Source organism: Pyxicephalus adspersus, chromosome 10 (assembly GCF_032062135.1).
Source record: "Pyxicephalus adspersus chromosome 10, UCB_Pads_2.0, whole genome shotgun sequence".
Taxonomy (NCBI): domain Eukaryota; kingdom Metazoa; phylum Chordata; class Amphibia; order Anura; family Pyxicephalidae; genus Pyxicephalus; species Pyxicephalus adspersus.
In genome coordinates this window covers 24841140-24864330 of record NC_092867.1, presented here as the reverse complement: position 1 = coordinate 24864330, position 23191 = coordinate 24841140, and the positions used below count along the sequence as shown (strand labels likewise).

Genomic DNA, 23191 nt, shown 5'->3' with positions numbered 1-23191 from the left:
CACCTAGTGGTCATTTTAGTAAATAGCAGATTATAGTATATACAAATTGGCTATTACTGACACCTAGTGGTCATTTTAGTAAATAGCAGATTATAGTGTATATAAAAATTGGCTATTACTGACATCTAGTGGTCTTTTTAGTGAATAGCAGATTATAGTATATACAAATATTGTTTTATATAAAGTGCTGCAGTTTATGCTACAGATTCAAAATAAAAAGGAATGTAAGAAGCTAAAGCTAAATATAGGGCAGATAGGAATATTTGTTAATGCAGAATGTCATTACAGTAGATGTAAATCCAATCAGAAATGTGCCATATAAATGTCACATGGCAATGTCATTTTAAATAATGTGCCCAGTTACCGTTGGAATAAACAGGTGAGAGCCAGAAGCTGCAGTTGGGCTCCACCATTACTGAACTTTCAGTTTAAATAGGAAAAAAAAACAAATGTTCAATGTTTTACCATTAATTTGTAAACTGTGTTTCCCCTGCCATAATGCAGTAAAGGTTCACTTTGTAAACAGAGGCCTCTCTGCAAAGATGTCCCTGAGTCTGGGCTCTCCAGGTAGCAGGGTAAATGTCTGTACTTTGCAAAGCTGGAGGTCTGGCATGGGAGGGGGGGGGGGTAGGTGTCAGACCGCTGTAGAGAGATCACTGCTTCCATGCCAAGGGTCTCACTCTGCAACTGTTGGCTGAGGACAGGCTTTTCTACTACTACTTTCTAATTGAATTTTGAATAAAAGGCTTTATGTGTATATATTATGTACATTTACATACATACATACAGATATTAAAAACTGAAATCATGTTTGGCTGCTTATCATGTCTGGCTGCTTAATCCTAACACATTCCTAGCTGGTGACCCCTTTGGAGCCTAACTTTACCCCCCTACGGCTAGTACCCACACCTAACTTGGAACTATAGTTCTACAATAAAGAACTGCAAACAGGCAGAAGGGACAGGTGATGTCCCTACAATAAAACATACATACCTGTCTGGTTACAGTGAGGATGTAAAAACATGCAGGACATGCCGGGTACCCGGACATCTCCTGGGGCCCCCCAGGACTGAATGGTCCCCCATGTGGGGGATTTATGACATCCTGGCCGGGCCAATCAGGATCTGATGGCAGCACCGGGCACCAAGTGAGGACAGGTAAGTGTAAAGATAACATTGTGGAAGGCAGGTAGATTTGTTGCATAAGGGACATTGCTTGTCTCTTTTATAAACCCAGGCACAGTTTTTTTTCACTGTAATCCTTCTTGCCCGCCCTAAATCACAGCTAACTTATCCTAACTCCAAACCCCCCAAGTAAGTGCCTGGCTTTAACCTGGCACATAGGACAATGTGAGGGCAACACAACCTGTGCAGTGAGCCCCCCAATACCAGAGCATTGCCCTATACACATTTATAATTATTTTTATTAATAAACAGGATTTATATAGTGCCAACATATTACGCAACGCTGTACAACAAATAGGGGTTGCAAATAATAATAATAATAATAGTTTTAATATTAACAAAGTGATATAGGCAGCACAGTGGCTCAGAGGTTGCACACTGGAGCAGCGCTAGGTCCCAGGTTCGATTCTCGGCCAGGACACTATCTGCATGGAGTTTGCAGTTTCCCCCGTGTCTGTGTGGGCTTCCTCCCCCACCCCAAATGCATATATCCTCCCCCCCCCCCAATAAAAAATTGTCCCTAGACTGTGATAAAGACATTAGATTGAGGTAGAGACATTAGATTGTGAGCTCCTTCGAGGGACAGCTAGTGACATGACTATGGACTTTGTACAGCACTGCGTAATAGGATAGCGCTATATAAATACTGCGTAATAATTAACCTGTAGCCCCCATAAAAGGGTCCCCAGAGTTTGCTGGGAGGTTTTCTACACAATGTATTTATTGTACAGCGCTGCGTAACATGTTGGCGCTATATAAATCCTATTTAATAATAATAATAACAGTTTTACTAATAACAATGTGTATTCGCCCTTTAAATAAGTACTCGTTCTATAACACTGCGCCATCTAGTGGCCGGCACTGCTTCCAGCGCAGGACGCCGCCACTGTATCCATAACAACCCATCCACCTGACCCCTGCATGTAGCGCCGCCTCTTTTTTGTTGTCACAGGCGTTCCGGCCTCCAAGAGTGTGACGAAAGGCCGAGGGCGGGGCCTGAGCAGGAAGTTGTTGTTGATGCTGCAGTGGAAGCTGTTGTCTGTGTTGACAGAGCCGGGATCCGAGCCCGAGATTCCCCCCAAGAGACGCGGGGACAGCGAGGCCTGATGAGCCGCCACTCTCCCTTCTAGCGGGCTCTATGGAAGTGATGGAGAGTCCTCTGAACCTGGTGAGTGTTCTGTGTTCACCCCTGCCTGCATATCACCTACCGGGCTCCCTGACAGCTGTTCGGTCCAGGCCTGGCCGGGGGGCACAGAGCGAGGCTGGCTGTGTTTATGGGATGTAGAGGAGACTACGGATCCCTGGGAGGCCATAAAGGTTACCATGGTGACCTATAGGTGACTGGAGGTCAGTAGCTGTGTGAGGTCTTGGTTTGGGTGGCCCCATATGTTTTAGGGTTTAGAAGGTATAAAAATCCTAAACTATAAACCCCCCTATTGTCTATTGTTCTCACTGTACTGAGGTGCTAAGCTTCCCAGAGAGTCTACAGCAATGTCAGAAGCCTGCCCCCCCCATCGCTCTGTGCAGTGGTTTCTTCCTTTGGTACCAATGTCACTGCAAGACGCAGTAACAATATTGTTGTCAGCAGACCGAACCACTGTGTGGAGCAGGGGGAACCTGGTATTTGCCACCCCTGAAAATGATCAATCCTGAATATTCTTTACCAACTGTGCAACTGAAACCAATGAAGGATTGGCGGTGCAGGAATAGAGACAAGTCGGTGTCAAAAGCAGCGTCAGTGCAACACATGACCAGAATCCCCAAGGTGGGGCAGACATTTAAGCCAATGCAGTTCTGCACAATTCTCAGGTTAGAAATAAATTCTCTCTTTAGGAAAACATAGGTGATCTTGGTCCTTGTCTCAGTAAGGTGAGGTCAGGGGGCAGAATCGCTCATCCAAAATCATCCTTGGGGATCACATTGATTGGTGTGTTTCCCTGGGTGTAACAAATGTCTGCAAAGTTATGTTGGTTTTTATTGAGCTGTACACATCGCAATTCAAGGACGCCTTTGTGTTTTGCTTGGGGGGAGGGGAGGCATGTCCTTAAGACACATTTGGACGAAGCAGGTAAAACTCCGTCTTGGAACGCAGCTTGATGAATGCAAATGGCTAGAACACCTGTTTGTGTGATCCCTAGGGCTTGTGTTATAAATGACCCTTTCCCCTACCTCCTAGATTGTAAGCTCTTCAGGACAGGGTCCGCTCCTCCTGTGTCACTGTCTGTATCTGTCTGTCATTTGCAACCCCTGTTTATTGTACAGCACTGCGTAATATGTTGGCGCTATATAAATCCCGTTTAATAATAATAATAATAATAATAGCCTCTTCTTGCTGTGCAGTCCATTTTGATTGCCGTTTCCTGGCTGTGCTCACTTTTAGGAATAGTGTTCTTAGGTGTTGGAGGCCTGGCAAGCACTTTTTCAGGTTTGGTGAAAACCTTCAAGCATCATGTTGGACAGAACACGACCTGCATTACATCCACAACCTTTATATCTATTGCTCCCTTGGAAGAGGCAGGGACAATATATTTCAGTATTATAGTTGGATAGGAAAAGATGTAGGTGGGTGGCAGCCTCTGTATTGTGACCCAAATTTTCAGTAACCAATCAAAAACAGCCGGGTGGTGCGCTGGGGAGATCCCTGTATTTGGGTTTTTCATGCCAATTCACATCCATTGCTGTGGCTGGCTTCTACATAGCTGGATTCTACAAATTCTCATGTCTAAACCCCATACAGACATCAGATGATTGTTGCTGGAAATGATCTTTCATGACCATTTCCAGTGATAGATGAAGGAACGAGCGCTGTACACACAGCACTATTCTCTTCTATGAAGAGGGCAGGAAGGTGATCATCCATAGGAGTGCCCAGTGATCATTCTTGTTCCTGCTCAGTCTTTATCAATAAACTGTGACGGCTTGATGAACAATGTCAGGGGACCACTGTACACATTTCAGATTGATTCAGCACCCCTTAGCATGTGTACATAGCTTACGTGGTTCTGTCCTCCCCAATTATCATTATCCAGTTTTTAGATAAGAAGGATTCTAGTTGTTAATGGTACTCGTTTTAGTCACTTTGTAAAGACTTAATACAGGAGAAAATAAATATTGTAATCCTTGTTCTTAGATTGTATTTCAAGTCTGAGCAGCTTTAGGTGGTTGCTTTGCAGGGCACAGCTATATCCTAGCCCAGTACACAGATAAAAATATATCTCAAAGGCCAGACAGTCCGCCCGTCTGTGTGTTTCTCCTTGGAAGAATAAGGATGCAGTAATTGCATGTGTTAGGAACTTGGCCAGACATATTCACACAGGCAGATGAGCTTGTGTAAGATTGACAACAACGTTATTGCACTTTAAAAACAAAAAAAAACAAACAAAATGTTTTCCTTAAATAAAAGGGTTGCCTACCCTTTATTGTAAAGTAAAAATTGAGTTTAGGTATGCTTTAAAGTAAACTTGTGCACCAGACTACAGCACCCCATATTAATATTATTAATAAACAGGATTTATTTAGCTCCAACATAGTGCGCTGTACATTAAATAGGGGTTGCAAATGACAGACGAATACAGACAATGACACAGGAGGAAGGAGGACCCTGCCCCGAGGAGCTTACATTCTAGGAGGTGGGGGAAGTAACACACATTAGGAGGGGAGATATATAATGGAGGGAAATAGTGAGGGTTTTAAAATACAGAAGAAGACAGGTAGGCAAGTTTGAAAAGATGGGTTTTGAGTGCTCTTTTAATGGAACAGAAAGTAGGAACCGAAAAGGAGGAGGAAGACCATTCCAGAGAGCTGGGGCAGCTCTTGAAATGTCTTGGGAGTCATGCGTGTGATGAGGTTATGAGTGAGGAAGTCATTAGGTCATTGGAGGAGCGATGAGAGCAGATGGGTTGTATATTTCTACCAGGTCAGAAAGTTAATTTGGGAAGGTCACACGTTCCTGATATCCGCTTAAACCCCTGGTTCTAAAAAGAGCAGCACGAAAGGAAAGGTAAGTATATTGTGGAGATGGGGGGATTTAAACTAAACTTGTAGTTATGTCTTGAGTGGCAAGTGATTTAAAGCGATACTGAGCAAGGAAAATAGGAATTACTAGCATGTTTGTGATTTAATTAATTGAAGTGTGTGGGGGAAGTTTCATCTTCACTGGTTGTGCAGTGGTCAAAGACGAAGGAAAGGGTCAGATGTGTAAGAAGAATTGGAAAAGATGGCAGCAGCAATGAAGATGTCCCTTCTGGGGGAGGGTACATTCGAAGATACCTTCACCCTAATATGCAGATGCTCCCACAGTTCATGTGGATGATCCTAAAAATCTCTTCTAGTAAAAGCTGATTTTCTGCTGTAGACAAGGTTTGTCTTTTTTAATTCTTGAAACAATTTTAAGCGTTGTTGTCAGTTGGAATAAAATGTCCCGAGATAGTTTGGACAACTCATACAGAGTGTTCCAGTTCAAACTCTTGTCATTTGGGGGTCCCATGGTCTTTTTTAATGAATTGTCTGATTATATTTTTAAGATTAATATAGTGGTCATACGCTCCCCTCCTTTCCTTCACCAGCCACAACTAGAACATAGGGTAATCCCTGTTATAGTCATTGGACATGTACAGGTGCTCTGTATCACAATGTTATCTAGTAACCCAGCTGGATAGGCAAACTTGTAACAAACATTTAAAGGGGATTTCTATTATATGATGTGTTCCTCTTTTGTTTTGCATGCTGCTAGCTGTTTGGTGTTTTCCGTTATTAAAGGTCTTGTTGCTCGAAGCTGAACCCTGGACTCAAACATTCATCCAATAAATATACTTTGATAGCCACATAAGATGCATTCACCTTGCAGTATTCTCCCCAGAAATTCTTTTAGGCTGGGTAGGAAGTAGTTATAGGCAGATGGTGGCCCATGTATTGCCACCACCCAGAAGTAGCCGGTTGGTGACAGAAAGGTCCTGGATTGGGCACCAGGCTGAAAGGGTTTGGTGGGAACACAGCTATGTTTATGCCTTATGTCTTTACAACCAAACAGTATATTTTGTAAACGCAATCATATCATCACTGTGCAGCGATTAGAGATGTTGTGGGGACCTAGAAGGTCCTCTTGCTATGGGCTTCCTGTATAATATTGTATGGGACGGATTCAAGACTCCTTGCACAAGGATAGCACGATGGCTCAGGGCTTAGCACTCCAGCCTTTGCAGGGCTAGGTCCCTGGTTCGAATCCTGGTCAGGACTCTATCTGCATGGAGTTTGCAGGTTCTCCATGTGTCTGCGTGGGTTTCCTCCCACATCCACAAAAAGTTAATTAGCTTCCCACCAAAATTGTCTTTAGCCTGTATTTAAGACATAAGACTATGATAGGGATATTAGATTGTGAGCCCCTTTGAGGGATAGTTAGTGTCACGACAATGGACGTTGTACAGCGCTGCATAATATCATGGCGCTATACAAATACTCTGGAACAATAACAATAAAGACGCGCAGGGTGACTGGTCTTTACTATAGGAAGCTCCTGCCCAGGAAAAATTCAAGGACATAGAGATCAAAGGATCAATACACATCCTTCTTTTATTTTTTCAGTATTTCTTTAAAACTCCCATTGGGTAAACATTCGCTAACAGGGCTGCCATGTAAAAACAGCATTTAGCTAGAAGCATTTCTACCTTTTGTAGGCTTATTGCTTTTCATTTCCAGGGAAGAAATCTGTCATACAAAATGTGTTGACTGCCAGCACACGGAAAGGTTTGTAAGGACTTCTGCAGGTCTTTTCTAATAATAAAGTGCTGGGTTTTACCAGATATCTTCTTATACATTACGTAGTTATCACAGACATTGACCTATTGGGCAGGAATAGTGTAGGGAGCGGTTACTTTTCTTAGCGGATGTCAGATTGGTTTTAGAAAAAAAGTGAGATGTCCTCCAGACGCAGAGGTTGATGAGTGTGCTGTGCAATGTGCAGCCTGTCATTGATATTGATAAAATGTCTTGGGAAGTTGTACGAACACCTGTACTTCCCAGCAGCCATGACGTAGTGTATGTTCTGAGTGCAGGACATTCCTCTGTTGTTCCTCACTTGTTTTGCTTCTGCTAGGGAGGGTTAATCATTGATATGCGCCCTGGGCTGCTGCTGTCAAATTGTCCTGCTGTCATTCTTTCTGTATTCTACAAATCTGCTAGAGGAAAACCATACTGAGAATGCTAAGCTATCATTATGTGTTAGTCACTACTGTCAATTCATCAGTACGACATTAAACAGCAGGAAGTTATAATAGATATGCTGAAATTAGATCATTTCTAATAAAGATATTAGCTAAAATTTGGTTTACCAAACCAGGTCATAGAGCCAAACAATCAATGCTTTTTTTCTTTTTCTCAATCCTTTTTCTTTTGTCTGTTAACATTTACTTCTTGAAGGAAAAGAGACTTCACATAAAGAAATGAGACTTGGCAAGGTTACACCTTGCCCTTGTACCAGCTCTTCTTCCACTTGCAGCAGTCAGAATGGAGTCAGAATCATCTGATGACATTGGTGCCTATCCCTTTTCTCTTTTTAAGGTTTTATATTCGATCTTGCTGAAAAGAATATCAAATGTGTAATTTTAAGGGAGCTGAAGGAGGCACCAATGTAGCGCTGTTTTGTAAATTTGTCTCATGAGGACCCTATTTACTAATATCTCCTATAGGATTATTTGCCTTCTCCTGAAACCTGTGGGTTGTCTCTGACCATCTTCTGTTGCATGGCTTTAGTCTCTGATAGAATAATTTAGCATTATGTTCATTGAATAATATGTGTGGATTTTTAGGGATGTCAAGAGCTGCCCTATGGGCCCTCTTCTACTTCTACTTTTACTGGTCTAGTACTTGGCCATGTGATGGTCATTAGTTGTTTTGAAAGCAATGGTCTTCATTGTGCAGTAGAAGAAGCTGTAGGCCGGTGGCAGCCCCTGTGTTTTGACCAAACTTTTCAGTAACCACCATGAAATAGCCGGCAGTCACTGAAAAGTGTTGGGTGGTGTGCCTGGCTAAAGGGGCTGAGGAGAACAGACTGTGTCATGTGGATATACCACGCGTTACAAAATAGAGCTGCTGGAGAAATATTTCCTTCTAGACTTTTAAAAGTTTAAAAAAAAAAAAAAAAGAGGAAGCAGACCAGCATGACAACATTACTGTACTCTTTTAGTAGTTTTAAGTACAGGTAGTCCCCGGGTTAGGGACATCTGACATACAGACGCCTCCTGGGTTCAGGATTTTATACAGTAACCGATACCACGCTGCCTGATAATATGTTGAGACAAACATCTGTCCTAATTGTATTTATTAAAATAATGTAACTGTTCCGACTGACTCATACAAATTCAACTTAAGAACAAACCTACAGTCCCTATCTGTATCTATCTATATGTAACCTGGTGACTACCTATATATTGGGAGTTTCTTTGCTTAACTGGCTTTATTTGTATTGTTTTACAATTTGAATTACATTAGTAATTGTCTGTTGTTGGCTGGTGCAGGTAACAGAATATATTGATAAAATACAGGAAAACTGAATAGACCTTTCAATGATTCATCTGAGCAATGCTAATGCCAGTATCCTCTACTTATACCTACAGGCACATCAACAAAGCAGGAAAGCAGACAGATTTCTGGCTACAGGGAAATATGAAGAGGCAATCGCTTGTCACAGAAAAGCTGCTGGTATGTTCTTTACTGCTTTGCATTCACTTTGTGCCCCTCAGGTCAGTTTAGGTGGCAAAAATGATCTTTTTGGCTATCTGTAAGGGTGACATTCTTCCCACTGACCTGCAATGTAAGAGACATTCTTCCCATTGACCACCACACCCAATATACTGTAATCTGGATATAGTATGAGGGGTCAAAAAGTTTCTGCACCTACTTTTAATTTATTTTTTCTTATTTGTTAAAAACTTTTTAACACCATCAACAAAAAATGTTTTTCGTTGAGGGCAGAGCCACTGATGCACCGCTGCATTCACATCATTATTACATGAAAATCCTTTTCGTTGTCCTGGCTGTAGCTGGACATCCGGAGTGTTCTGCATCCGTCACACTCATACAGCCGTTCTCAAACATTTCAGAGAACTTTATCTCCATACTGTGCATAGATTCTGCAATGAATTTCCCGGCACACCTGCCCACAAAAGCATATGTTTTGCAGCTATCTTCACCACAATATGACAACTCTACAACACTACATAATGAATATTATTATTATTATTATTAATTATTATTAATAATATGGGGAATGGGCTGTCTCTGTTTTTGATACTTTGAGTGGCAGTCCTTGAGCAACAATGCAGAATTAAGCCAGAATTACTCTTCTGCATATTCTGGGTTCACATCACAGGAAGTTTTCAATCTGTTGATTCTGCATTACAGCAAAATTATTCGCTTTTTAAGGAGGGTGGAGGAGCAAAGGCATTGGCAGCATTCGTATTGTCCATACAGGTCTGTTTTAATAGCGGCAGTAAAAATAGACCTATGGAAAGCCAAGTAGCGAGGAGTATATTTATGTGTGAAATGTATTAATGTGCTACTTGTTTTATACAATAATGTTATCCAGCATTTTGCTTTCCCGTATTGTGATGTTTGTAAAGCTCTAAATGACATAATGTACCATAGAGTACTCGGCAGGGCAGAGTCCGGTGCTGCTCTTGGTGATGTCCAAGTCCCTCTAGTGGCAATCTGTTCATTTTGCTTTCTCATATTTTTTTTCCCTTTCTCACAGCTTATCTTCTGGAAGCCAAGAAACTTACACAGTCTGAGCAGGTAAGATCTATCAAATGTATGATGACACAGAATCCTGCGTGAAACTTTCCCTGTGTGCAAGATCTTCCTGTATTAAAGACCAGTCACTGCTCTGTCTTTTTATCCAGGGTGACCAGTCCTCTATCCATCCTTCAGTAATTTTCTGGAGGCAGCCTGTTGTGAGTGAACCTGCTGGGTCCTTCCTACAACCCTGCTGTCTGTCCAGGTTTTGTGCAGCACACTAAATATGTCACTTCTTCAATTATATTTTGCAATAACTGCAAAGGCATTTGGTGCACACAAAATTAGTTTATTTCTTTTGTGGCTACTGGGCGAGATGGTTAATGAATGTTTCTGAGCATACAGTTAAGCTTTAAAGCAGAAAGTACAACAAATAATACATATAACTACTTTATATGCATTTAAAGAAAAAAGTTGATATGCAAACCCTGTGCCCAATCCTTGCACAAAGTGAATGTCTGGTCCAAGCTTGTGGGGAGGACAGTAGAGAAATCATTGCTTTTTTTTATTCGGGTCCTTTTTTTTTTTTTTTTTAATCTAATATCCCAATTAAAAAAAGGAGGCACAGGTATAGGATGAGATTCATATCTAAGGCATGAGAACATGCCATTTGTTTACATACGAGATGTACTTTGTATGTGAACCCTTAACATGAACTCTTATCTCGTTCCTTTTGGTCCCTTTTCCTAGTTTTGTCTGTTCTCTACAGAACACCTCCCTTATTTTGAATGAGTGGTGTTTTGTAATTTAACATTCTTTTAAGATGACAAAGCCTTATAGATACAATAGAACAGGTGACTCTTGCTTTCCTAGCACATGATTTGTGCTATTGGCATGACCAGCAAAGAAAAAGGGGAAAATAGCTTGAAAAAAAATAACATAATGATAAAATATTTGAAGACTATTACTATTATTTTTATTATTTTATAAACTTATATTAATAATAAACAGGATTTATACAGCACCAACATAATATACAGCTCTGTACATTAAATAGGGATTGCAAATGACAGACAGATACAGACATAGTAGGAGAGGACCCTGCCCTGAAGAGTTTACAATCTAGAAGATTACAATTAAAGTCTGGTAATCTGCAATATACACAGATTGCATTTTGTTCTTGGTTTTAGATAGACTTTTTATGTTTGTGTTTACAAGGTAACTTTAGTCCTGATACCTTATCATTGTATAAATGTTTTTATTATTACATATACTTTTTTGTTTTGTATATTTTTTACGAACATTATAAATTGTTATTGTAAAAAGAAAAAAAAAAAAAAAAAAGCCCCTGAATTTCTAAGTACTACTTCTCTGGAAAACATGCCACTGTTTTAGGATCATCTATGAGGCATAGTTCACATTTACAGCTTTCTATTGTACATTCCTGACTTTGGTGTCAATGGAACCCCAACAGGGTCCCTGGTAAGGTTTAAATGTATGGAGTAAGAGGATGAGATCCATGCCCTGGGGAGATATATATATATATATATATATATATATATATAAATATCTTTCACAATAAAAGGGTCTCTGAATCCTTTTTTCTTCATTTCTGGACTGATCACTTTCTTTAGACTCCAATCCTTTCACCTTTCTCCTGACACTTGTTGTGATAATTGAGCACAATTGCTATAACACTTATTTCTGTCCTCCTATCTTCCTATCTAGGCTCAGCTGTCTCTAGAACTGCAGAGGGAGAGTCACCTAAAGCATCAGCTTTTAATTCAGGAAAGATTGAAAAGGGCCAAAAGAGAAGAGAAACTAAGAACTCAACAAAAAGCAATAGCTGCAGAGAAGGAGCTCGCCGCACACCTGCAATCATCATACAAATCATCTACCGATGATTTTGACAGCCAAAATGCACTTGTTTCTGCGGGACAGAAATCTAGTTCCAACCCAGGGAAGTGTTTGCAGGAATCCCACAGTGTCCTTGACCGAGAACCAGACTCTTTAATATATCTACTGCAGAAGAGGAAGGAGCCACTGGAGCCTTACAAGGCCAATCGCGTTCCAAAAGATGACAAAACAAGACTGGAAGAGCAAGCAACCAAGATCAAAGATCTGAACTTGTTGGTGGACACCCTCCTGGCTGAAAACGAGAAGCTGAAGCGAGAGAACCGGAAGCTACGGGCTGAGCTGACACGACTCCAGAGAAACCCTGAGAAGGACCTGGACACGGATACAGATTTTGTGGAGAAGTCTGAGCTGTGGAGCCTGCAGCAGCCAAGAGCAATTTCCCCCAGCCCAGCCCCTACCTGGCAGAAGTTTGTAGCAAATACAGGCAAGGGTACGGACATTCCTATACCCAATCTTCCTCCTTTAGACATTCCCTTACCAGAACTTCCTCCCCTCGAGCTACCAGAAGATATACAATCACAAATGACAGGACTTAAAGGCTATATGGACAGCTAGAAGATCCAAGTCAATGATTTGATTTATTGGACAATCGCAGGAAAGGGAAAACCACCTTGGCAGCAATATCATGAAGGCCACTGGGCCTTTGTAAGAGTTTACTGTAGAAGGTTGAGCATTGGTAGACAAGTCACTGTGAAATATTCAACTTGAGTTCCTATGTTGATTAGACCTAAAATACTACAAGCGAGTGACGAGAGAGATTTTAGATATATTACTATTTCTTGTTTTCCTAAAACCAAATGACTGCCTAGAATAACTTTTTTTTTTCCAAAACCTTGCCTAAAGTTTATAATTGGTATGTATAATTCCATGATGATTACAATGCAGAAGCTGTGTTGCACAAGGTAGTAATTATCGGTATTTTAACCTTTCATGCATTTGGAATGTATGAATTTTATTATGCACAGTGTTTTGTTGTTTTTTTTTTTGCTGTGGGGTAAAGCTTTGTTTTTCCACATTTCTGAGAGATTTTACTGGAGATTTATGATCCCGGGTCTGCCCTTCTGTTGCCATGATAGGCAAGGTCTGTTCCTTTTGTGGAGTTTTTTGTTTCCCTGAGAGTTATGAGTTATACTGATGGACAGTTTAGTTGCCTAGCTTCAGCCCTCATCTGTAATCGGTTTTTGAAGGACTCGTGTTGTCAGGTAGTTTTATTTTCCTGGAGCTGTGTTGGCGAGATCTTTATAGGTTCCCAGGTCTGTGTGCTTCTGAGTTGACGAGACCTCCATATCTGAAACCTTGCAATTATCGGGGGGTGTTGGGGAAATCTCTGCATCTGTGTCCAAAGATCTGCAGGGACTGTATTGATGTATTGTTAATATTAAGGCAACATTCAGGCCATTGCTTAACTTCATCAAGAGAAACAGTAAGACCCTGGAAAGGGCAGAACAGGGAATTCCAGAGAGTTTGATGGTTCCTGAGTGACGTTCAAAGCCTAGAGGTGATTTTACCCATCGGCTTCTACCATACTTATCTAGCCGTTTTAGGTGGACTTGGCAGAGTGTGTACTGTATACACGACCCATGTATCAACCTGTGCCACATTGCACTTCTAGATCTTAACCTCAACCAACAAGGAGACATGTACATTTTTTCTTTACTTTCTGGAACCAAATTACATGTTAATTCTAAATAATCAGTTTACAAAAATTAAAAAAAAAATAATCAGGGTGCATCGTAAATAACTTTGCTGTATATCAAAAAAGTATGTGTTAAGCATTGTTTTAAAAAAATACTTACTGAATGATCAGTATCTTATTATAACAGTGCATGAGTGCAAGAAACGCTGGATGACAGTATTTGATTGACAATAAAAAAGTGTGTTTATATCTGCAATGCCTCCAAATGCTTTTCTAATGAATGCCGGAAAGAAGAGGTCTCTTGTTTCTACACTTTCTGTAAAAGTGTCATTTTATAAAATATATCCCCATACTAAAACATGTGGGAGACTTTTTATATCAGCAGGAAATCTCTTGTGGTGAATCAGTCACCTTCTACATTAAACACTCTCTGCAGGTGAATTTGTTATAAATGTCAGGTTCACCCATTTATAAATATCTCATTAGCATCCACATTGTACATGTACATAGTTGCATAGTAAGTTGAAAAATAACATAAGTCCATCAAGTTCAGCCTCTAGGGAAATAACATATCCCAGATATAAACCCTGTAAGACATAGTTGGTCCAGAGGAATGTAGAAAAAAAAACTCGGTACAATCGGATGTTCCTTGGATCAACAGTCACTGTTATTTTCACTTTAAAGCCTTAATACCCAGTATATTCTGTGCTTCTAGAAAAACATCCAGCTTTTTCTTAATGCAGTCTATAGTAGTTGCTGAAACTACTTCCATCTACTTTCATTTTTACAGACCTTACAGTGAAGAATCTCTTCCTTATCCAGAGCTTAAACTTCTTTTCCTCCAGACACAAAGAATGCCCTCTTGTTTTTTGTAATGATCTCAAAGTGAATAATGGGGAAGAGAGTTCTTTATATGGACCATTTATATATTTATACAGGGTGATCATATACCCCCTTAAACATCTCTTCTCAAGGGAGAAAAGATTCATTTCAGCTAATCTCTCCTCATAGCTGAGCTCCTCCATTCATTTTATTAGTTTAGTTGCCCTTCTCTGCACTCTCTCCAATTCCACAATGTCCTTTTTGTGTACTGGTGCCCAAAACTGTACTGCATATTCCAGGTGTGGTCTGACCATCCCTGCAGTCTATTCCTCTTTTAATACAAGAAAGTACTTTAGATATTGCAGCTTGGCATTGCATGCTGTTATTAAGTCTATGATCCACCAGAACCCCCAGATCCTTTTCCATTTCCTACAGAGTTCTAAATTTAGGGCAATCTGACTGTACAGGTTTAGCAGTTTTCATACCCAATACCCAGTCAGCATTCTTTTACTGATTGCTTGCCGCCTGCAATTGTGTCCGTACATGATTGAATTTTGTATGACGGTGTTAATCGGAGGTAAGTTTCACTTAGAAAACCTGGAAGCACTATAGTCACATTTTATTCTACAACACACCCCTTAGACATTCACCACCTATACATGTGTAATCATTTCTTGCATCTTACCCACTTCTACAGCCAGAATTTAGCAGTAATAATAACAATCAATGGAGTCCATCACAGCTCAAGGTAAGTACATGGATTAGCTGTGTGGTCTGTCAATGATTTCTGTTTGCTGATTTATATTGTTCATTTCAATTCTTTTTTTAAAGAATGAATTATAGATTCCAGTTTCAATAGTCAGCAACTTCATATTTTGCATTGAATTGAGGCCTAAAAAGTTCCAGCTCACCTTTTACGGGTGAGGAAATAAAAGTGTCTGATTGCTAAGGGCATCCAGTTTTTATGAGCCCTAGAATGACTCCAGTCCACAAACTAAATGGAGGATACAACATGGCTTTAAATGTCTGTCATGCCCAGTGTTGGAGTAATAAAGCTGCCAGTTCTATTCTGATCGGTGTCGTTACCCACTGACCAGACATAACTGAGCGGTCATCCTACAGCTGATGGTGACCTTGCCAGGATCTGCCTGGCTGTTCATGGGAAGAAGAATGATCAGATAGAAACTCAAATTAAAAATGTAGTAAGAATACTACAGGAGGCTACTATGTTGATTCATTGTTTTACTATCCCAGGCCTGGGACAAACATGGACATTAGGGGCTTCATTTACTGCCTGGGTTGAGGATAGAATATCGGCAATTTCAGTTTGATCCATTTTATGTTTAAAGAGATTAGAGGACAAAAAGGAGGAGATGGCATCAGGATTGTCAGGGATATGTAGCTGGTGATGTAGCTAGAGCCAAGAGAAATATTTGGTTGTCATTGGGATATAGGGTGCTATTGGAAGACAAACAAACTGGCCAAAACCATAGGTCTAGGTGGAAAAGAAGGGATCCAAGGGCCAGGCACTGCACCAACAAAACTGGGCACAAGGCAGATGATTTTACAATGTGTAGCACTGAAAGTCCTAATGGTAAGATAGCTGAGATAGAGCCCAGAGAGGAGAGTACCTGAAGCAGAGGATGGCCTACTGCTCCAAATGCTTTACAACCATACAATGGTAATGTATTGTACAAATGCACAAGTAACCCTACCTTTAGCCTCCCCAATTTGCACAGGAATTGCTGTTCATGATCCTCTTTACTTTCTAAAAGCCAGTTTAAGCATTTACAATAAAACACTGCTAATGAAGGTAAAGGGGTTTCTATTGAATTTTCCTCCAGCTTCCATAATGGGGTGATGTCCTCCTACCAACAAGATTTAATGTTTATGCTGCTTTTCAAAAATGAATGGGAAATCTTGTATTTTGGATGCAGGAAGGCCCATGTAAATGTAGGGACTTTTTCCATCTTAAATGCATAAAGGAGATCCCAGGGAGGCTTTTCCAGTTCTCAAAATTCATACCATGTTGAATTCTGCAGTGGCTTTTTTTTTCTTCTTCTGGTCCTGCTGGAACACCTAAAGAATCTAAACCCCAAAAATTAGGGATTATGGACACTTCACCCTCCCCTCCTCTCCATTGCTTGGGGGAAGAAAAAAGATAGTTGTGAAGGCTGATTTCAGATCTTTGTTCAGTCCATATGAAGTTATAAAGACGCTGGAATTGTAGATAGGATTGCAGATGTTTTCTTTAATGCCATTGGTCTAAGCATATACAAAGAAAAAAATGCAGCGCCACATCTATGGCCTGACAAGCTGCACTATATTCCTTGTTTACCATTAGGTTTCTAAATACTATAAGGGAAATTCAGTTCAATGATTGCAGCCAAGATATTGGATGAACTGGTCAGTACGATGCTTGGGAGCATACCATGGAACCCACAATCTTCACATCATCGGGACCTAAGAAATCTCTCCAACACACCGCTATTGGGTATGTTTTGTTTGGTCCTGTCTGGCTCAATAGGTAAGAAGTCACAAGATGTATAGATTTTATTGTTGAAAATGTCGTTAATGCTTCATGGAAAGAGCCGTCTCTAGCAAGTCATACATTTTAACTCTATGGAAAACAGCACCACTGATATCTGGAGAGCTGTAAGTACAGAATAATATGTACTTACAATAAATATATAAATAATGTATTTGCTGAGCTGCTGCCAAGTCTATGATTCTGTCCATACAAAGTATCCTGAACTCTAGTTCCCTCTAGTGGTCATATAGCAGACTACAGACACAGGAAAAAAAATAGACTAAGAATTGTAATGGTAAATCTCCTATCACTTTTCTCTCCTTGTCAGACTCTTTTGATGTCTTAAAAAGATTCTCTTTTATTTAATCAAAGCCTCTGACAGCCTTTTATGTCATATACAAAAATACATAATCAGGTCTCTTTTATCAGAACACAGAGTAGTATATGTTTATCAATAGCATATAATTACCCTGCTTTTATGTTTCTCACTGCATTACATTTATAGACGTCCTTCATACATCAGAGGTTATTTCTGCTCTCTGAATTTCTATGTTACGTTTGTCAGCCAAGTCTCAGTGCAAAACAGATTCTTAACCCATTATAAACAAAATATTGAAGATGTAAAGAAAATTGTGGATGGCCGGTATTTTGAACCTTTTTAATAGGTGCTGTTAAAGGGGAACTAAGTGAAATAATTCTAGATTGTAATAGAAGCAAGGGCCAAACGGATTAACCTTTGCTAAAATCTGCTACGTATGATGCAAGTGGGAAGATTTTAAGGGTTCTCACGTAGACTGTCATGCAGTGCTGGAACTCTTGGAGTTTTATCTTTATACACAAAAACTGGAGTTTGGTCCTTATGCTTCAGAATTATTCTCTCATTAAATGATCAACCGCTCCATTAATATGCAAGGACTTCCCGTTAAAGGGATCATCCATCCTGGTAAGTTTCTTTTTCACTACCCCTACATATAAATAAATAAGGTGGTCTCATCATTTGTATTCTCAGCATATCTGCAAAATATTAATTGGCTTGATTCAGCCTGGACTAATGTAATAAATGAAATGGACTCCCCACTTGGCTATAGTTAGTCCATTATGAACAGATTTAGCAAACATGAACACCAATTCTTTATAGCAGCCTTTCTTAACCTTTTTAACATGTGGGTATCTGATTAAATAATTTTCAGGGAACCCCGGCTATACCTAACATTATTCACAGCTTAAAGTATATTAGCCCGGTGTTCAGTGGGAAGAATGCCACCCATACAGATACCCCAAAAGATCACTTCTGTTAGTGGTAACTGACATAAATGGCACAAATTGCTCAAGGAACCCCTAACAACCTCTTGTGGAACCCTGGTTGAAATACCCCGCTGTATAGAAGTGTGAAAACAATTCACCCATTCCTCCAGTGAATGCATTGTTCAATATACAAACTAGAAAATGGTTAGAGGGCCATCTGCTGGTTGATTATCAGAATACAGCATCTATCTTTGCATGTGTATGGGCTGATTTATAATTCATTATCCTGTTTTTACAGTTATTATCTGATCGTGTATTGCTTAATGATCAGCAAATATAGCATTACCAGTTATGTGTGCAAAGTGAAATGTAAAATACTCACACCTTGGCCTTATTTTGTATCTAAAGAATTTCAGAGTTCTTGGAGTGACCAAATATTTCTCATTATGTTAGCTGTGACACACAGAGCTGCTTTATATAAATATCTCACTGAACACCAGGGATTTTAGGTTATCAGGGCAAGGCTGGGCCTATACAATATATTAGAGGATCACTTGCTGAAATTGTTAGAGATTAATTTCTAAGTGTGAATTCCACCAGCAGCACAGAAAGTTCTCAATGCGCTTTGCACCTTTTGGGTGTCACTGATACTACATGCTGATAATGTCGGTTACCTAACAGGGAACATTTGTTCCATCAGTGTGATTGACGACTAATAATCACTGGCATTTGTTTTTTAAATGTCCCCATTGCTCAAGTAGATTACAAAGTGAATGTAAATTCTTGCAAAGAATGTCTCCCATTCAGTCCATATTGCTCTGGTAATTTATACCATGGAAAACATTTTGTTATACTTCCAGAATCTTACCAACTGATTACATTAAGCAGCGACATAAAACAGAGAAAGTTATATTGTTCCCGGTTATAAGGATAACCAGGTAAAAAAAAGGGGGGGAAAGCTACGCTTTTTAAAGTAATAATTGTAAATCATGATTTTGTTACATTCCCTAAAACAAATTGTTCAACCCTTCTGATTTTTTTAATTATTTTGTTCTTTCCCCCCAAGGTTCATCTTGTGTCCCCTCATTCCTGAGTCAGTCACAGATCCCTCATCTCTTTGATCACATTGGTATGATGCTGGGAGCCTCGCTCTGTGATTTGGGTAAGACTTATGATAACATTGCATTGATGGAATACCCCGATGTTGGTTTGTGGCGGTAGCTGATGTTCATCAGATGTGGTGCAGGCAGGCCGAGAGCTGTTATTATAGCACCGCGTGCAGTCTGTGATCAGTTTTCATCCCATACAGTTCATGTTTCATTGACTGGCGTGCAGTATATGGTTCAAATTAGGTTTTTTATTTCCTTCTAAAGCCGGTCAAAATTGAGTATTGGGATTTTGTTTTAAAAATATTGAGAGGCAACTGAAGATGTTTTAACTGATAGAAGAGATGATGAGATCCAGCTTCTGGGTAAATCAGGAATAGGATCTGTAATTCAAGATTTTACCTGCACTGGTAATCTGTGAGTGGGTGAAGAGTAATCACCTGTTTTGTCTTCTACAGCCCTTCAGTCTACTGAACACACTGGAGTTCCTTTGTCCTCACTGCACTGCTCAGCATGGAGCGTCTGGAGGTGGAGAATTCTATGGTCTCTGACATGTCGCTGATCACCCTATTTAAATAGGTAGGATTTATTTCTGTTCACGATACCATCATTACCCTACTCCATTGAGCATATATATTTGTAACCAAATTTTGATGATATTATATGCTTATATTGTGCATGCTGTCCAATCACTTCCTTATATACTAATTTTCAATTACACAGGGCCCTGTCTAAATACATCATATAGGACAGCAGTGTCTTATAGGAACATGGCTTTGGTTACGTTATGTTGTGTGGTCACATGCTCATAGTCCTGGGTGCAGCTACAGATACCATACTGCCTGTAATATTCTGCAGTAGGTTCCATACATACATGTGTTGGCCACAATGCCCCATCAAGGCCCCTCTGTAATGTATCGTCCATAACTATAATTTATAGGATTAGGATAGCATTTGGGTTGTTCCTGCACCTTCAGGTATACCAGTTCCATTCTATTAATGTCTATGACACCCTGCTTTTTGTGTGTGTGTGTGTGTGTGTGTGTGTTGGAAAAATCATTCACACTATACCCTGTGGTATTGTGTGATCACAGCACACTGCAATGCAAAGGTAGTTATCCCCCAAAGCACATCTGAAGTGCACAGTTCTGTACCTGTGTTGTCACACACCACATACGTTTTTGCTTTGTTGTACACTAAATTCTAATTCTTCAGGATCTTTTTTTTTGGTACTGTAACAGCTCGTTTATTTTGGCTGCAAACATGACTTGCAGCAGGCCCAAACTCTCATTGCACTGCACTGCTTTGTAGTGTTAATGGACCCTCATGCATCAGGATGGGGACATGAATTCGATGGCAGATAGGAGGTAGGACTTACCTGTTAGGGCAGCTTAAGTAGATAACTAGTAAGCCTCAGATGTCCCATGATGGGATAGGTGACCACCATTGAAGTAGTGTCACTATTCTAGGTAAAGTGGTAACATGCTTATCCTAAACCAAATTACAAATAATTTGCAAATTTAGACTGTGCTTTCATGTTTGCCTGGTTGAAAAAGAAAAAAAAATCAAATTCAGAACTTCAGTTATTGGGCACAAAAACTTGTTTGCGTGTAAATATTTCACTTTTGTAGGTGTGTATTTTATGTGGTAGATTTTTATGTACATTATTATTATTATTATATGAGAGCTCCCATATACTCCTGATCCCCCACTGGAAGGGTGGTGAATGTGTCTATACATGGATTAGAATAAGAACTCTAATGTGAATGTTTTTTGTCCTAGAATTCTCCTAATCTTCTTGTACATTTGGCTTCATGAGATGAAATCTAGGCTGTAGTAATCCTGTTAGTACCGGGAGGGTGATATGGACATGTTATGTAGCATTTATGTTCCATTTTCTTCACAGTCTTATGTATATAATCACGCCTGTCTTTTTATTTTTGTTTACTAATAGTTAAAAATGTCTCCACTTTATTTATGGACTAGGGTTGGTCTTACTTATATAATTAATATATAAGTGTAATTCTGGTTTTGCATATTGGACACAAACTCTTCAGATGTATGTGGTGACAACAGATTTTACTTTTTCAGCAAAGTGTACTTCTTATATCAGTATTTCCCACAGATCACACAGTACATGTGTGTGGTGGCGGCTAGTGGTTCAAATGCCTCTAACATTGCTGGCCATTGGTAAGAATTTCTCCATTACAGATAGCCAAAAAGATCATTGGAAGCCCCAGAAACCTCTGGGGGAATCCTAGTTGAAAAACACTGCACTAAAGTGTTGAATAAAGATAGACAAGCAAATAATTGTGAGGATACAGTTTGGGGACCATTGAGACTATAGCAATGCTAAAATAAGGTTAAATTGATGATTTAAATTACAGGAAATGTGCTTACATACAATTATTTGATTATCTTGATAGAGCAATCTTTTAGATTGTAAGCTTTTGGGGGCAGGGTCCTTTCCTCCTCCTGTGTCACTGCCTGCATTTGTCATTTGCAACTCCTATTTAATGTACATCTCTGCTGTAAAAGATGTTGGCGCTATATAAATTCTGTTTATTATTAATAATAATAGAGCCATCATGCAAGGTGACCAACCATAAATTCCAGCTCTGTTCTGACCTATTATGTTTTTATTTCTCCAGACTGCAAGTCTCTGCTTATCAGCTGACCAATCAACCAGCATTCTGATAAGAGAGAGACATGTGTCGGTATACCCTAACCATCCATCAGACCAATCGGCCCCCAGCCATTGTATAGTGAGGGGTAAAGTAATAGCGGTAAGACTAACACACACATCTGCAGCAAGTCAGCATCTGAGAAAGTCTTTTTAATGGAAAATGTAAAACCCCTTTCAACTTCAATGTACAAAGCATGTGGAACACTTGCACTTTTAACAAATTAAAGCAAGCCAATGTTTTAAAAAAATACATCATTGAATGTATATATGTATATATTTACAAAGCATATTAAGTTTAATAGTTAGCTTCAAAAGGGTCACATAAATTTTTACCAAAATGAGACAACTTGTTTCAAATAAATTACATCTTTCATCTTAAATGTCTAATTATACATTGAGTAAGCTTCAATAAAACATTGAAGTGTCTTTTTTATGTTTTTAATACCGTGTTATACTTTTTTTTATATAATATACAAAGTTTACAGTTATTTGGCAGTAATCTTTCAGATTATGTTATGAATGCTTCCAATGCAGGCAATAGCTGGTGATCTGTGTTATTATACCCTCACAGTTACTGTCTCAATGTAGTGAAAAATATCCAAATTTTAGCAAACTATACAAGTCACATTTACATTTGATCAACAATATAGCATAGAACGTTTTTGTTTTGTTTTCTTTTTTTCTCCAAAAAATAAATACATTTAGATCTTTCAACATTTTTTTTTAATCTTTTTGACAAACTTTTAATGTACACTATGTTACAGTGCGGCGCGATGATGCTGTACCGCCCATGTTAGCGCCTGCTGGGCTGGAGCGGCTTGTAATGCACTGCAGGAGGAGAAGTCAGGCCAGCCTTGGGAAGAGCTCATCGGCTGCGGTCGAAGGATACTGATGTGGTGTCAATACTCGGCGCACGGTGCGTCTTGGCACTGGTATGCGGTCAGTCCCTCTCTCACTGTCCTTCTGTTTTGTCTCTCCACAAAAGAAATCGCATGCGATTCGATTTAATGGATTCAGGACTCCTCCATGTCTTCTTCCATTTCTTCTTCATGGATCTTCAATGCCCGTACCATCTCTTTCACAGAGTGATACAAAATATTCTTAACCTGGAACAACACAACAACAGAAATGTAAGTCCTGGAATTATTATGGTCTTAAAGAATTATTTATATTAATTACCACGTCTTTCCAAATTTTATGGAGATGGAAGTCACAAAGCTAAATAATGGGTTAGGAAGGTTAAAGATTAAAGCTGCTGTCCTGTGGGTTCTTGGTTAAATACTATGTGTAAGCCACACTGAAGCATTAGGAGTCCATATACATTTTTATACTAGTGTC

The 23191-nt window shown here is 39.6% G+C and overlaps 2 protein-coding genes across 4 annotated transcripts in view; one reads left to right on the top strand and one right to left on the bottom strand.

The window, feature by feature from the left end:
• Positions 1-2177: 2177 nt before the first annotated feature.
• On the top strand, positions 2178-12808 carry NRBF2 (nuclear receptor binding factor 2). The gene is made up of 4 exons (XM_072423898.1): positions 2178-2352; positions 8795-8879; positions 9931-9971; positions 11640-12808. Exons 1-4 carry the CDS (start codon positions 2323-2325, stop codon positions 12381-12383), a joined length of 900 nt encoding a protein of 299 aa, XP_072279999.1. The 5' UTR covers positions 2178-2322; the 3' UTR covers positions 12384-12808.
• Positions 12809-21982: 9174 nt separating this feature from the next.
• JMJD1C (jumonji domain containing 1C) overlaps positions 21983-23191 on the bottom strand; it is a 201500-nt gene continuing 200291 nt past the window's right edge. For all 3 annotated transcript variants that reach the window (XM_072423118.1, XM_072423119.1, XM_072423120.1), the window contains one exon: positions 21983-22959. In XM_072423118.1, coding sequence (XP_072279219.1) covers positions 22867-22959 — 93 coding nt within the window. In that variant the 3' untranslated portion in view covers positions 21983-22866. The remainder of the gene's footprint in view (positions 22960-23191) is intronic.

Bases quoted from the DNA above. Each gene is read 5' to 3' on its own strand.
- NRBF2 (XM_072423898.1), top strand. From the start codon at position 2,323: ATGGAAGTGATGGAGAGTCCTCTGAACCTG. The intron at 2,353-8,794 runs GTGAGTGTTCTG...TTATACCTACAG, and splicing joins TGGAGAGTCCTCTGAACCTG to GCACATCAACAAAGCAGGAA. The intron at 9,972-11,639 runs GTAAGATCTATC...CTTCCTATCTAG, and splicing joins AACTTACACAGTCTGAGCAG to GCTCAGCTGTCTCTAGAACT.